Genomic DNA, 16455 nt, shown 5'->3' with positions numbered 1-16455 from the left:
GTGCAATTGCGTCAATATTTATTTAAAATCCTCAAAAAGAATCAGTCCCAAATTCCAGATGTGGACAAAGAAGCAGTTTGAAAGGGCGGAGCTGGCTATTCCCGTCACGGCGCACGGAGGGCTGCAGGATACCACAGGACTCTGTGGTGGCCCGCGAGGGCGTGCACCCATTCTGCTGACCAGGGAGGGCTCCCCTGGCAGCGCGGTCCCCACGCTTCAGGGCCGGTTCGGGTCTNCGCCGCGCTCGGTGTCTGCACCATAACCACATGCCCCGTGACGGCACCTGGCCCGCGGCTCTTGACCCAGCCCGGCCCACACGGAGGGGGTTCATTCTGCGTCGACATTTATTTAAAATCCTCAAAAAGAATCAGTCCCAAATTCCAGATGTGGGCAAAGAAGGAGTTTGAAAGGGTGGAGCTGGCTATTCCCGTCGCGGCGCACGGAGGGCTGCAGGATACCACAGGACTCTGTGGTGGCCCGCGAAGGCGCGCACCCATTCTGCTGACCAGGGAGGGCTCCCCTGGCAGCGCGGTCCCCACGCTTCAGGGCCGGTTCGGGTCTGCGGCACGGATGCTCATGCGAGTTCAGGCTGCCCGAAGCAGCCTCGTCTCGCAGCCAGTCTCGGGGGCACCAACATGAAGCCAGAGACGGCTGCGTCCTGTTACTGACCACCGACCGCAGCTCAACGCCCAGGGGGTGGGGAGTGCACTCCACGCGAGGAGGAGAGGGGAGAAGGAGGGCGTGAACCCTTGCTGGGAAGAACAGTCCTGCCACCAAGGTACTGAGGCGGTGTTTTGTGACGCCGCGGCTGTTGTTTCTGAGTTTTGGCTTGTTTATGTTGAAATGAACAGCGGGTGCCGGCACTCATGTCCTGATAATGTGCAGATTGCCTCCCGGCCTCTTCACGGGTCTCCCCAACCTTTCTGCCAGGGCTGCTTCTACGGTCTTCGTGTGAAGGAGAGAAAGTCTCCGCTTTGGGCAGTCGCTGCGGACAGTCGAGTAGAAACCTTGGGGAGTGGGTAGCAGCTTCATGCGATTAAAAAAGTGCGGCCCTTCCTTGAACTGGAGGCAGGCCTGGGCCAGGACACAGAGCTTGGCAAACACATCTGAGCCGCCTCGGTGGGCTGCCCTTGTGCAGTGGATAACCTGTTCAGCTGTGTGGCAGCTGGTTCTGGACCACTTCTGTCTCTACACTAGCAAATAACAGGAAACTCCAATGTAGGTCAACAGATGCTCTCTGAAAAGCAAGGAAAACCCACCTCTCTGCTTTCAGTTTTCGGTAGTGTATAAGCACTATTTTGGGGGGGCCAAGGGATCACAAGAGACATATAAGCAATAACATCTGGTTAAGCATACGGTTTTCTCTTAGTCAAGTAGGGCTGAAAAATGTAAATGTATCTGAGTCAGACGACAAGGGTCACCCAGAATCACCAGAAAAGAGGCCTGGGTGTAGGAATAATATTGAACCTTTAGCCTTGAATTTTTATCATCCCGAGCAGATTACCAGAATGTGGCAAACACCAACACATCCCATCCCGTTATGGGGGGCCCAGGCATTGGGAGGACGTGTGGCACACCCAAGGGCTTTGCACGTAGCAGCAGACACACACACACACACACACCCATGGAAGATGCCACGTCCTCTCAACCCCATTCTTTCCCTCATCAGCGAATGCCCCTGCGTAATTATGCAGCAAGTGCTTATGACAATGGAGACGATTTGGGCACAGTGTGTGTGAACCTCAGTCTGCCTCCGCATTCCAGGTACAGACGCCTGGAGACACAGAGCTGGAGGGTCAAGGGCAGGGAGACTGTCTGTCCTCCCTCAGGACAGGCTGGCCCCAGAGTCCTGTTACGAGGTACAGGGTTCAGGGAGGCCACTGTGTGGCCAGGGCCAGCTGGCAAATCTGTGCATCTCGCGGTCGGCTGAGCCCACCACATGTCCAAAGTAAGTTGTCGGCTCTGCTCCATGCAGCCATTTAGGGACCCAGGCAGACGTGGGCCTCAGTGCTCCATGATATCACCGTCTAACCCGGGTGTCCAGACCTGTGAAGGCAGGAAAGAATGTGGGGACCCCACCTGCTTTTAGTAGTCTCGGACCCAAGGGTCCTAGTGGGCCACTTTGCCCCAAGGTCATTGGTCAGTGTTAATCTGGTGTCCCCAGCTAACTGCCAGGGAGGCTGGGAAACACACAGGTGCACGTGGAATGTTTGGGGAGCGTCAAGTCTCTGCCATAATTCCCTACCCAACGTGTGTCCTGACGCCGAGCACCCACCCCAGCAAGGCACTCCTCGGGATTAGCCAAGCCCTGCCTGGAAGGAAATCCCAGGTCTGCCAGGTCCCAGGGTGGTGGCTTTTGGAAGTCCTGTGCTTTCCCTGGGCCTCGCTAGAACCTTGCTAGGAACAGGGCTCACCCACGGGAGGTGAGCGAGTCTGGGCGGGCTTTGCGTGGCACCTAGCGCCTAGAAGTGTTCGGTGAATGCTGGCGGTTCCCACTATCAGCAGTCAGGATCGGCACTCGGCAGGCCCCGACGCGGCCAGAAGACCGAAGCCGGGCAGAGCCAAGATCGGGGCGTGCCCTGCACAGCTATGTGCTTGCGGCCGGGCCTCTGAGAAAGAGCAGAATGCGGGTCTCCACCTAACGCTTCTCCTTGTCCCTCTCAGCCTAAAATAGAATCTCTAGCTGCCTGCTGTCTGCTCGGGGGCCCGAGGACGGGCTCCGTGGGCTGCCCTGCACAGCGCGCCAGCGTCGGGCCTGAGACACGCAGTCCTGCACTTCCCTGGTCTGCTCTGTGGGAACGAGATGCACTCCCACGGGAAGCTAGGGAGACAGTGACAACACAGCCACCCGGTAACAAGCGTTCTGAGGGCGCGGGGGGCGGGGCACGGGAGGGCCAGGCTCGGCTCCCGCCTTGGTCAGAGCGCCAGGGCCTCCATGCGGAAGCCCATACATGCAGAACAGCAACCACCGGCCGAGGCGGTAGAATTCTCTGTTTTGAGGAAAGCAGGGCCCAGAGCTCTCAGGGGACTTGGCCGGGGACCCCAAGTTCACAGACAGGCCTGGCTGGTCCCCAGGCTCATGCTTCCCTGCATCTGCTGCTCTCAGAGCCGGGGAGGGGAGGGGAGGGGGTGAGACTTACCTGAAACTGAGACACCAGAGGGGAGCGCAAGGAGTTCATAATTCCACACTTCCACAACTAAAGCATCCTAGGTAACCTTGGCGAAGAGGAACGGGAGGCCTGGGTACTAATCAGAGCTGACGCCCACCCAGAGCGTGACCACCCCATGCCAGGCCTGATCCCGCGTGCCTCATGCTAAGCCGCCAGCCAGCCCACGCAGTAGCCTCTATCAGACGCTCTCTCGGGTTCCAGGCGAGGAAAGCAAGGCACAGAGGGGGAAAAGGGTTGTCATAACCTAGCAACCTTGGGCTCCGCATCTGACAAAGCCCGTTCCTATCAACTGTGTCACGGGAGGGACAATGTCTCCCTGGGTCACAAGGACGCACGCGGGCTGGCCAGGCCCCAGCTAAGTCAGGGGTGGGGTCAGCAAGGCCCCAGACCAGCAGGGGAAGCTGAAAGTCTGTGTCATACGGAGAACAAAGGCACATGCAGACCCAGGCACCGAGACCTGCTGCACGCTCGCCCTCCTGGAGCATCTCACTTCCAGTGGCCGCGCCCAGAAACTGGGGGTAAGAATGGACTCCACGGTACAGGGCTTGATGCCAGAGGAGTTTAAGACAGTCTACACTGCATGCCAAGTCCTGGCAGTAGTCCTGTCTTCACTCGTGTGCCCCCAAATCCAGATCCATGTGTGAACCTGGGAACGTGGCCTTATTTGGAAACAGAGTCTTTCTAGATGGATCAAGTGAAGGGTGGGCCCTCAGTTCAATGCAACTGGTGTCCTAGGAGAAGGAAAAATTCAAACGCAGACACACACACAGGGAGCAGGCCTGTGAAGACAGGAAGGGACCGCCAAGCACCAAGGACCAGAGCTGGAGGGGGTGTGGGACCGCACCGCCCTTGGAGCCCCAGAAGGAACCCACGCCTGGGTTTCTGACTTCTGGTCTCCAGAGCTGAGATGGCACTTTCTGCTGCTTTAAGCCCCAGGGTGCGGCTCTTTGTTGCCCTGGCCTTAGGAAAGGATACAGGGGCGCATAGTAGGGACTCCGCCCCTGTTAGGCCACGTTCTTCTTTATGTCAGAGGGCATAGCGGGCTGGATGTCAGGGAGCCAGGGCTGCTGGTACCAGAAGCACAAAGAAGGGCTAGAATGTCCTCCAAGGTAACCAGGAGCTAAAGGACAAAACCTGAAAGGCACGGAGACAGAGCACCCAGGACTGTTCTCTGGCCGCGGCCGGGAAGCTCCTGGGCCTGGCTCGGGGCTGGTGGAACCCCGGGACCCGCTGCGTGGGTACGGTAATCGGTAATCACCGTGCCTGCCAGGCGCTTCCTCACTTGAGGGAGGCTTGAGGGGATTAGGGCAGACGGACATTCCCAAGTCCTGGAAACCGGGGCGCTCCAGGATGGGGGCGGCTGCGGAGCTGCCCCTCCCCCGCCGTCTGCCAGCCCCTGGGGGGGTTGGGGGCGGACCTCGGGGCGGCCGAGCTGCAGAGCAAAGGCGGGTCTTTGGAATGCAGGGATGTGCGGGGGGCTTTAGTGGGAGTCAGGTTTTCTGCCTGAGGCCCAGGGAATTCTAACACACATTGGAGCAGCGAGACAGAAATTACCTTTTAGAGGGCTGCCACCAGCAATATTCGGCAGGCGGGTCTAAGGGCGGTTTCCCCTTCGGTGACCTTAGGGTGAAGTGGGCGCGCGTGCTCGCTCCCGCACTCGCGCGCGCGCTCACGCACTCACCCCATGCACAGATCCACCGGCAATTATGTAGACTATTTCACCATAATGGCTTTATTTGCGCGGCAGCGCTGCAGACTGAATTTTTCTTCCTCTCTTTGTAACTGTTATCCTCCATATGCATACACGCCCGACTTACAGATTCACATCTAACAGGAATTGAAACTCGGAGTTAAAAGAACCTGCGAGCTTCTTGCTAATCAGGGAGGGCAATACCGAATATACAGTTGGAGCTCAGCAAATAATTAATAGTAATGAAAATTGACATTGTAAAAATTAAAGTGAGGGGGCTGATAGGAAGGAATTGGTTTGGTTGTCAAACCTCAGGCCTAAAGGGAAACAGATTGCTTTGGAGAATCTTTTAATTAATTTCAGAGTTTCCCAGTTTCTTCTCTGCCAAATGAGCTGGGTTTCCTTCTCGGCCATCAGGATCCTGTGCAGAAAGAGGGAGGCATGGGGAGAGATGAATGGTGTCAGGGATCATCCCATCCCCCAGCAACGCGAGGTCTAGGTGAGGGGGACGCAGCCCAAAGAGGGGTTCATTTTGTACATTTACTTTTACTACCTATGAATAAACCAGGAGGGCTATCTCATTCATAGCTAAAATAAAAATGGATCTCTAGCGTCTGACCAAGTTCAGCCACTGAGCTGTGGCATTAACTTGTATTCTAACAAGATTAAAATATATTTGTCCTGGGGATTAGCATACTTAAGTCTCCTTTTGCCTTTTTAGCAGTGGCAGGGCACTTTGATCTGCCTTGCGTGGCAAGAGCAAGGCTTGGGCCCAGCTATCCGACTGCCAAGTGTGAAATCGGCCTGATGTCATCCTCATTCTTCATCTTTTACATCTTTCACCAGTTTAATTATATTTCCGCCACAAAGCTCTGGCGCCTCATTGCATATTCAAGTTAGACCAGGAAGCATTTAGAAAAAAAAAAAAAGGTGCGAATGAGATACCCCTGTAGGGGGAAGGGAGGGGGTTGCAAATCTCGCGGTGCAAGGTGAGGGGCCAGCCCTCGGTCCCCCCCCAGCATCCTCCTACCTGTGTGGAAACCTGAGCCCCACGCTGGCTGGCTCTGCGCTGCGCCCAGCTACCCCATTTGGTGCCCGGTACAAAGACCATTGTCATGCCCGCGCTGGGTTCGGGGCAGTTTGGCTCGTGACTCCAGTGGTTTGTATTATGTTCCTCCTCTGACGGCTGGTTCTGTCTCCGTAGCGCTCCCGTGGCTACCTAAAAGCTGTCTTTCTCCCCGCCAGGTGATGAGTCCCCAGTGAGTCGCCCACTTCGAGGCAATGTGCGGTCAGCCAGAATAAATTCTGGGGCTCACCCGGCGTCCAAAGGGAATGTGTCTGCCTGACCTTTGATCACCTCATAAGAATCAGACGATATCACTCTCCACCCAGACCCAATACTTTGACCCTCCAGCCCTCTGCAGGTTCCCTGGAACTGCTCAGAAAGGCCAGCTTTCCAGGAGAATAGGCCTGGAGTCAATCCCAGTGGGGCCCCTCTTAAACTGCCTGGCCTCCCATGCCACCAGACTTCCTCCAGGATGGCTTAGGGGTGGGGGATAGGAGGGAGGGTGGAGGGAGGGGAGCCAGTGACAGCCAGTCCTGTTCCCCCGGGCTGCACGGGGCACCCCTCAGAGGGCACTAGTGTTTGGGAGAGGAAATGAACCACCTGCAGGGGTGGCTGGGGTCTGACCTTCACCTCAGCCCCCAGCCCCAGGCTCCAGGCTCCATTCAGTCCCAGCTGGAGTGTCTCAGAGACGGCATTCTGGGGGGGGGGGNTTTGGGGGGGGGGGGGTGTCTCCGTCAGGGACCTTGGGTGTTACTTCCACATACAAGCTGGACAGAATAGAAATGCAGATGGGCTTCCTTAGCATCTGAGAGCAGGTCAGCCCTGGGAAATGCTCTGCTCCAACGCTGCCCTCTTTGTCTGAGGCTTTCCAGCATTTTCCACTTTCTGGGTGGGTGTATGTGCAGGTAAAGGGACAATAGGTGGGCTGAGTTGATACTCACTTTTGCAATTTGGGGAAAACCAAGAGACAGCCCCTGTAGGTCTTTTAAAAGGTCCAGATTTATGACCATTTTTATTTTGAATTATCGCTCTTGTGAAAATTGGAGGTTAACAACACATTGCTTCTTAAATTGAATGATATAATTATAAAATTATCTCCACATAATTAACTCAGGATTATGTTTCATTCTGGTTAGCATGTAATCAAAGCCTGTTATGCTTTTAGCTATAGGAACAGCAATTAATTTAAAAGGGTTACTTAGACCCTTCGCTATTTAGACCAAACAGCGCGTCAGGAGGCCCACTCGCTCTTGGAGGAAGAGCGGGGGGGGGGCAGAACGGCAAGATGCGTGAACACAGGCTGGGACCCACGTGCAAGGTGTAGCTTGGCTTCCGGCCTGGCTGTCCAGTAGGATGCCTGCGTCCTGTGCTTGGAGTCAAATCAGGTTCAAGGCGATGGACTATGGATGGGAACCGGAAATGGAGTGGTGTGTGAAGTTACTGGGCTTCTGTGGACACCCCAGGCCCAGCATCTTACTTATGGTGTGGTCGAGAAAAATGTGGGGGGAAATCCTGATGTGAGGATGTGTGCGTATGTCCGAGCCCAGCAGTGTTTCACCGAGAGGAGTGTTTCTGGACCATGAGGACTAGCGTCCCCAATTCCCTCCAGCAGAACCACCTGCCATTCTCCCTCAGCCCCTGTGATGGTTCCACTTTGTATAACCGTGTGAATACTGTCTCTCCTAGTCACGATTTCCTCTTTTTTTCCCCCCCTTTCCCTAAACAACTCTATAGAGGCCGCACTGGGTGGTAGGAGCTGGGAAGCCGAGGTGCTCTACAGAAACAGGCAACCGGGATGGTGAAGGGCGCAGCCCCAGCCCGCACAGGTCATTGCCAGGAGGAAGGCAACCTCTCGCTTCCCGAGCCCTGTTCTGTGCCAGGTGCTTTAGGGTCAATTTCCCTCCCAAGAGACTCCACGGGGAAGCCCATTAGGTAGATTTTCTTGCTATTGGAGAGATGAATGGCTGAGCTGGGTTGGGGGCAGTTACAAAACCGTACCTTCACTGCAGGGTACTTCTTTCTGTGCTGGGCCCCGTTGTGTGATTGCACGCAAAAACCTGAAATCGGAGCCCAAGCGTGCAAGCACAGCTCTCCAGGCGCCTGACTGCGAGCTCAGCCCACTGCTTTCTTCTCGGGCTTCAGCCTTTCCCCAAACAAACAGATGTTTGGAAGCCAGCATATTCACCATTCTTTCCAGGGACTGAGATTTTCCCAACTTCATCCAGATGCGTTAGCATGGGGAGGTCTATGGGAGACTTCTGAGTTGTAACGCAAGCGGTTTATTGAGGGCAATTTACTCCTGGTAATACAAAAGGGGTACTGGCCTTGGAGCTTCGTGATTCCGCCATGTCCCCCCCTACTGCCTGAATCCACAGAAATGCCAGCTTCCAGGACTCCATTGTGTTGCTAGCTCTGGGAGAGGAAAGCTACCCAAAAGCTCAGGACAAAGTTTTGGCCTGAAGGGAAAAGTCCAACGCAGCGTTCCCTGGCCACTAAGTGACGCCAGAGGGCAGGGGCCGGGGGTCCCCGCGAGGTTGGAGGGCAGCGGCCCGTCTGCTGCCGGGAGGGGCCGCAGACCCAGAACCGGGGCAGCAGCTCCTCGCAGCGCGCTTGGCAGCTGGGGCCTGTGATTACCCATCCAAGGAGGAGAGAAAAGGGACGGGAAGAAAGGGCAGTTAGCGGAGGGGGAAGGAGGAGGCAAACCGCGGCGGAGCTGACAGTCCCCTTCCAGACAAAGGACTTGGCGGGAGGAGAGAACCCTGAAGGCGCGGCTGAAAGGCTCTGGGCGGCCCTTTCCACAGGCGGCGCACGCTCGGACCACAAGGCCAAGTTTTGCAGCCTGACAGACGGGGATGAGCGGCGGCCCGCCCCGATTCTTCGGACGGTCCGAGCACACAGTGATCCCCACCATTCCTGGGCCCACAGAGCCCCCCTCCATGCCAGGGTCCCTCCCGCCCGTGCGCCACACCCTGACCCCCTCTGCGCAGGAGGCGCCGCAGGCCGAGCAGCAGGCCCGACCCCCTGGGCCCTCAGCTCCTCTACCCTCCCGGTCCCCGGGACACTGGGACGGGGCCTCTCTGGGATGCCTTCCAGGCAGAGGGGACGAAAAGGCGGCCGGGAGGCAGATCTGGCAACTCTCTGTTTCTGCTCCGAGGAAAGCACGGGGCTCGGCCCTTGAAAGGGGGCCAGCCAACAGAGGGGGGAGGTGTCCCGGGCTCTGGACCTAAGGTTACCCTTCCCAGAAAACCGGCCCTGGCATCCCTCGGGAACTTGGAGGGCCTAGGAGTCTGGGGACCCCCCGACCTCCACCCAGAGCTGTTGCTCAGGCCTTGCAGGGCCTGGGACTGGTTCGACAAGGGCAGTAAGCTTGGACGACACCTGTTTCTGGGACTCCAGAGTCGTTCAGCCCCTCTTCCTCCATCTTGGGGCTCCCCAAATCCCCAGACTGAAGAAGTGGCCAGCACTCTAGCGCCTGAGCACCGGGCTACTAACAACAACAACAACAATAATAGTAACGCCATCATCGGCCTCACCAGCCCGAGTCAAGCAGCCTCGGACCACACTTGATTAAATCTCATAATTAGGAGCCACTTTAATGAATATTATTACATTTCAGGCGATTTCAAGAATGGGCTTTTATTTTCTGTGGGCGAGCAGCGGAAATATAATGAAGCGTTTGACATTAGGAACATCAATTGTGTGTCCGGGGCTCACGCGGCGCGGCCGTGGGGCGCACCCGCCAGGGTCACACACACCCGCTCAGAAGCTCCCGGCGCCCGCACCCATGCGCGCGCCACTCTCCGCGGGCGAGGCGCCTCCCCCGCCTGCCAGCCCTCGGGGTCGGGAGGACGCAATGCTCCGTCCCGCCTGTGGCCGGCCCCCTCCACGCCACCCCATCCGCCTCTACTGCGAGGCCTGCAGAAGGCCTCGCCCTCGGCCCAGCGGGCGGGAGAAGCGCAGTAAGGGGGCCCCCAGCTGCGAGGCCCCCCGCGGGGGCTGCCGTCCGGGTGTGGAACAGGTGCCGGGGTGCAGGTGTGCAGCGCAGAGAGCAGGCGGCATTGCGCCCTGGCCCTCGGTCGCTGGTCTCCGTGCACCTCCCAGACGCCGCAGCTCGTCCTGGCAGGCGGCAGGTTTCGGCGGAGCTGGGACGTCCCGGGACGCCTGGGGTGCTGTCGGGGCCGGCAGAGACCGCGGAGGTGGGATACTAAATCAGCGGGAAACACAATGACTTGCAGCCGAGCAAGAGCGAGCCAACGCGGCCTCCCAGCCAGCGCCGGGCGGCCAGCGAGCGCATTTGCATACGTAGTGTCTGGATATTTGCAGGGAGCTGAGCGCCGGGCGCTCGCCACACCTGTGCTGGGCGGTCTAGAAGCCCCCAGCGATTAACCTTTTTCACTCACGGAACACACACACACACACACACACACACAAAACCTAAACAAACAAAAAAAAGTTGGAGTCCTCTTGGAGATTACACTGATGTCACCCGCGGGGCTCCTTCCTTGTTTCGCCCAAAGAAAGCGCATGGCGGGTCCACTCAGGCCTGTGTTGACCCTCGGATCCTAACTGCGACCCGAGCGTCGGATCCTCTTCATCTGACCACCTCGGGCAGCTGGAAGAGGAAGGCCCTCTGAACCCCAAGGGGCCCTGCGAGGCCTCTCTGTCTGGCATCCCCGCAGGAGCAGAAGCCTCTGCTCGAGCAGGCCTGGCGCAACGGCATCCGCACTCCGGCACCCGCGCTCCCAGGAGGCGCCTAGATTTCGCTGGGCTGTGGAGGGTCGTGGACACAGACAGGCGGGAGGGGGGCGGGGGGCAGCTCCCTTGCGGAAAGGAGCAAGGGCTTCCTTTAGAAACGGGCTTTCCTCTGAAGAACATTGATGAAACGAGCCTTCTGGAGGGGCAGCCGTCTGGCTGGGGTCCAGCCCGAGGCTCCACCAACTCTCCTGGCTGCAGTCCTGGTCTGGATCCAAGGCCCGTTAAGCCGGGAGTCCAGGAAGAAGGGAACAGGCTCTGGATTCAGAAAGGAGTGTTGACTCGGCTGCAGCTGGCTCTGGTCTCCACTTGCCACTAAGAGACAGAGGGCTGGCTGGTGCAACGGTAGCTCTTCATGGGTCTCAAACTTAGATTATACGTTGAACTTAAAAATGTAATAAACACAGGAGCAAAACCAGAATCTCAGCATTTCCAGGGTCTGGGGGTTCATTCAGTCCAATCCCCTATCAGGGACAGAAAAAGGAAAACTCCCTATGCCACTGCAGGCTTAATGTTTGCTTGCACTCCTCTGAGGACAGGGAACTCATTACCTTAAAAAAGGAATTTATTACCTTACAAAACTGTGCATTGCCCTTAACGTTGCTGTACGGTCTTTTTATTAAAAAGAGAGAGTGGCCAATCAGGTAATAGAAGTTGTCCCCGTCCTTTTTTACACTAAAGAATCCTCAGAATTGTGCGGGGGGCGGGGGAGACACTGGGATGCCCTGAATGACCTCACCTCATTGGCAATGACCCTGGGGGCACTCCTGAGACCAGGCAGCTAGGACTCCAGAGCCTCCGTGGTGAGACCCCAGCTCTCTCTCACCGGGTGCATCTTCGCAAATCCTGGGAGTAGCCCCTCTCCTGCCCCAAGGCCCAGCTTCGGAAAATGCCCGTCTCCTTTGGCACCAGACAATCCTCGCCAGTCTCTGAGCTTCTTTTACTGGGAGAAGAATCTTTTCCAAGCCAGGGAAGTTTGGACATAGATCATTTGGGCACACTGGGTGCACTCAGCTATCCTGGCTGGACTCACAGCCATCACTACCTTCCACAAAACACTACCCGGATGAATGCTCCTGGTCGTCTGGTCAGTTAGGACAAACCCTGTCCTTTCCCCACCTCTGCCTTTGGATGCGTCCATGTCCTTTGCTTTAGGGGGTAAAAACAACAAACAGACATAAAAGAGGAGAGCCCTTCCCATGGGACCAGCATCTCTCTCCCTCCCACAGGAACAGTGGGGAGGACAGAGACCTGTTGCTTTCTGTAGGATTTTCAAGAATTATGCAACGAACTTTTGAACACTTCCTTCCGGTACAGAAATGTACTTAAATTACTTTGGTTGTTCTGTGCTCACACAGGAGATATCTTCATTTTTTGTTTTTGTTTTTATAATTTGCACCTCTGGTTACAAAGGTAGGCAGGTGCGCCCCTGCTCTGATTGAGGCAAAGGCCCATCTGAGCCACACGGAGGAGGCCCAGGGCGGTTGGGCTGGACTTAGAAACACGCTTAGAAAAACTAGTCATGCCACCTTGGACATCCAATATTTTACAATAAAGCGGGTTTTTTTATTTAATGTAACTTTCAAGAATTTAAACACACAAAAAATGCAAGGGGAATGTTCACAATGCTGATAGCCACAGTTGTAAATAGAAACATTCATGTCTCGTAAGATTATAAATATTTGATACCGGAACTGTAAAATGCACATATTTTATAAACAAAAAATAAAAATAAAAAAATAAAAACCAAAAAACTTTGCTTCCTGCTAAAAAGGCATCGCATTTCATTGAGTTTCCTAAGCAGCAAATGGTCATTCACAGAATTTTAAATTACAACTTTTCTTTTTAAAGTTTCCTTTTTAAAAAGGTTTGCACTAGTATGTACAAAGTGAAACTATTATCGCAGTGAAATAAAGAAGTTTAAGGCAAAGAGAGAAGTTCACCCTCGGTCCTCAGGGGTTCAGCCGTGGGTCCGGCTCAGCCGCTGGCGCACCCCCTGGGCTGTCCCGGCTGCAGATGGACATTTGGACACGATTCTTTTTCCACACACTAAACAGAAGACAGTGCAGAGTTATAGATATAGATAATGTGTTTGTTTATATATATGTACTTGGTGGGGATATATTGAATATATTTAATTTACACTGTACCACACCTTCAAAAAATAAAATGTATATTAAAAAAAACAAGAAAAGACAAAAAGTGATAAGAAATGATTATTTACACTTTTCTTCCTTCCTCTCGATCCTGGAGGATTCTGAGTTCCTTTACAAGTCAAGGTAGCCACGTGTTGGGGAACTGCTGACTCAGACACGTCTGCGTGCGGGCACACGCAGTACACAGATACGCACACACACAGGTACCTTGAAAGAATGCTCTCCAAAGCAGAAGCAGCCACTTACAAAAAAAGAAAGAAAGGAAGGAAGGAAGGGAAGTAAAAAAAAGAAAGGAAGAGAACACCAGCTCCCTCTGGAGAGCCCTCTGCCCGCCTGGAGGCAGCGGGCCTCTGCCATTTCTGGGGCCCACGGCACGCCCGGTGAGCTGATGGGGCCGCAGGAGATCCCCAGGGGCCTGGAGGGACAGGACGAGGGGCGGCTCCATCACCCCCGGGCCTCCGGCCACAGGGCCTGGGATCCCTGAAGCAGCGTCCGGAGGCGAGAGCGCTGGCTCTGGCAGCGGGCGGCCAGATAGGGGACAGCAACAGACGCAGACTAAGCACACGGAGGTGCCGGATTGGGAGGGAAGGCAGGAGGAGGGGGGCCGGGCGAGGCTGGGGGCCTGGACGGCCCAGCGCTGCAGGCCCACCGCCCAGGCGCACTCCTGACCACTGCCAAGCCCCGGCACCCCTCCCAGGACCCCAACGGTACTCCGGCCCTGCCAGGGCCCCTGCACTGCTGCCCCCTCTCGGGGGGGCAGGGGCTGGGGGTGCAGCCCCTCCTGCCGTGCCCACCAAGCCCACACAAACAAAGTGGCAGAACTCAGAGACCAAGTAGGAGCTATTTATTCGGTTCACAGTCGTGTGAAATGCAGCAATAAAAATCTTTGGACTTCAGCAAGTTGTTTTAATTTTTCTTCTTTTGAAATTAAAAAATAAAAGTGTCCCATGTCCCACAACGGAGCCTAGGGGATTAGAAAAGATGAAACCCTAAGCAGCCCCCTTCGCAAAAAAAAAAAATCATAAAATTAGCATAATCTCATAAACACAGAAAAACTCAAAAAATATTTTATAGTCAGATATTTTGGATTTTACACCACCTGTAAATTATATACACATAGAATATTGCAGAACCATAGCTAATACACGATATTTTCACTATTAATGCTGGTATAATCTTTATACACTGGCCCTTTATGATTTTAAATTATTGCATTGTTTTGCGCCGACCGACCGAGACTGGGCTGCGGCGCCCGCCCGCCCTACTCGCTGTCCGACTTGCCCTCCTTGGCGGTCGTCGAGTGGTTGTACAGGCCCTGCGCCATGAGGTGCACGGCCAGCGTGTTCTTGTTGCCCGTGGCCTTCTTGATCTTGGCACGCTTGTTCTGGAACCAAATCTTGATCTGCGACTCGTTGAGGCTGAGCTCCTGCGCCAGGCTCTGACGCCGCTGCTCCGTCAGGTACCTGTTGGTCTGGAACTCAGCCTTGAGCCTCTGCAGCTGCTCGGCCGTGAAGGCCGTGCGGGGCCGCTTGTCTTCTTTGTTGGGGTTCTTCTTCTTTGGTTTTCGAGACCTGGGACCTGGGCAGGCATGGTAGACAGAGAACAGAGTTAGGAGGGCTCCAGGCCTGTCTGCCTACTCAGGCTGCCCAGACCTGGGAAGAACGTGCCCAGTCCGGCTGCACTGGGGACCGGGACGGGCCTTGCTCCGAACTGGCCTCCAGGATCCACCCCGGGAAAGCCAGAAGCCGGGCTGAGGACTTCGGGGTGTAAGGGGGTGAGTGGGGGTAGAGGGCAGGCTTAGTGGAAAGGTCTCCAGGGCACCTGGCTGGCTCAGTCAGGGGAGCATGTGACGCTTGATTTCGGGGGTCAGAGTTCGAGCCCCACATGTGGTGCAGAGTTTACTTAAGATTAAAAAAAAGAAGAAAGGTCTCCAAATAAAAGGAAAAGTCCTGCAGGAAAGCACAAACCCCAAACTTCCTAGCATGGCCTTTTCCATCCCTTTCTGTCCCAGAGAAAGGGTAGGGAGGCACAGGAGAGGCAAGAGGAACGGTTGGGGGAGGGGCGGGGCAGCAGCAGGAGCCCAGGGAACAGTGACAGGATGCCCACAGGGGATACCCTCAGATGCCAGTGGCGGTGGGAGTCAGGGGGCAGGTGCATGCAGAGAACAGGAGGACCCCCTGGATCTGCCTCCACCTTAGCCCCCTTTCTGCCTCCCCTAACTGGCCTCGTGGGCCCAAGTTTATTGTGTCCTTCCTGGAGGGGAGGAAGCACACGGATCCTTTCCTGCGTGGGGAAGGAGCGCTGAGCCATTCCAAGTGCCCCCTTCCCCTCCCACCAACTCTCCCAGGGCAGGAGAGGGGACCCGGCTCCCCCAGACTGGGGCTGCCTCACTGGAGGCGACAGAGGAGCCCAGCTGACCTCTTGCAGCGGGTTCACACTGCTGACCCCCACCCGGGTCTCCTCTTGCTGGGACCCCCCACCACCACCACTTGAGGGTGGTTTGGGACAGTGGTGGCAAAGCTCCTAGGACACCGCCATCTGAAAAGGCCTGAGTGAGGGGGGCAGAGAGGAGAGCCAAGCACTTTCTTTCTGTTGGCCTCAAGAAGTTCAGCCCCACAAGGGTGTCTTTGAGGGAAGAGTCGGCAAAGGCCATTAGGGGAGGGAGGCTGGGCGGCACGTGTGGGTTTCTCACTCTGCGGAGGGAACCAACTCTGGGCAGCTCCGGCCCCAGCTCCTTCCCAGACGCCCACGGCGGGAGGCTGGACCCCTGCCGGCTCCCTCAAGCAGCCAGACCACCCCCCTTCGTGTCCACCGATTGCCCACGACACCCTGCAGGGCCAGGGGACAGCCCGGCCACCCCGCGCAGCAGCTGCGGAGGGATCCCGCCGGACGCCTCCGGCTGCGCCCCACCCCAAACCGGAGAGTGGAGAGCGCAGAGTGCGCCGGTGCGGGGCGCGGGGGGCGCGGGGGGCGCGAGCCTGGGGCTCTGGCTGGTCCCGAGGCCCAGTGGGCTTTGATAACTCCCTGCCCGCCGGCCCAGCAAACTCGGGAAGAGGCGCTGTGGGCGCGGCGAGGGGGCGCCGAGGGCCGTTCGCCTCAAACTCCCGGCCTTTTAGATTCTAGAGCAAACCCACACACACACCCGCGCCCCCGCGCACACACCCACGCCCGCGCGCGCACACCCACCGTCACCGCCGCGCACACGCCAAGGGTGCCGATTCCGCCCCGGCGAGCCGGCTTTGATCGAGAGGCTGGCGGGGCGCGCGCGAAGGGTTAGGGGGTTGGCTGCGCGAGGCCGCGCGAGGCTCCCCTACAAGTCACCGGCCGCGTTTGGAGCGGAGCCACGTTCCAATCCACGAGTTGGGTTAGAAAATACCAAGGGTCTCCCCGCGCCCAGACGCCGGGAGATTCGAAAGAGTCGGGTCCTCCTCTTTGCCGCGTACCCGAGCGCTAGACAGTCACAATGGTCCGGCGGGTACCCGGGGCTTCTCCTGGGCTCCGCGCTCCTCTCCGCGTCCGGCTGCCTTCGGCTCCGGCGCTGCCGCCGCTGCCGCCCGGGGCTGGAGCTGCGCGCATGCAGGCAGCGCGCTCCCCGGCGCTCACGCCCGCCCGGGCCCGCTC

At 56.8% G+C, this 16455-nt stretch overlaps 1 protein-coding gene across 1 annotated transcript in view; it reads right to left on the bottom strand.

Annotated features, from left to right (window-relative positions):
• Positions 1-13960: 13960 nt before the first annotated feature.
• EN2 (engrailed homeobox 2) overlaps positions 13961-16455 on the bottom strand; it is a 7167-nt gene continuing 4672 nt past the window's right edge. The window contains exons 2-4 of the mRNA XM_034650015.1: positions 16278-16400; positions 15527-15663; positions 13961-14412 (exon numbers count right to left, since the gene is read on the bottom strand). Of these exons, the coding sequence (XP_034505906.1) occupies positions 14096-14412; positions 15527-15663; positions 16278-16400 (577 nt within the window). The 3' untranslated portion in view covers positions 13961-14095. The remainder of the gene's footprint in view (positions 14413-15526; positions 15664-16277; positions 16401-16455) is intronic.

Source organism: Ailuropoda melanoleuca, chromosome 1 (assembly GCF_002007445.2).
Source record: "Ailuropoda melanoleuca isolate Jingjing chromosome 1, ASM200744v2, whole genome shotgun sequence".
NCBI lineage: Eukaryota > Metazoa > Chordata > Mammalia > Carnivora > Ursidae > Ailuropoda > Ailuropoda melanoleuca.
This window is presented reverse-complemented; position numbering and strand designations above follow the sequence as displayed.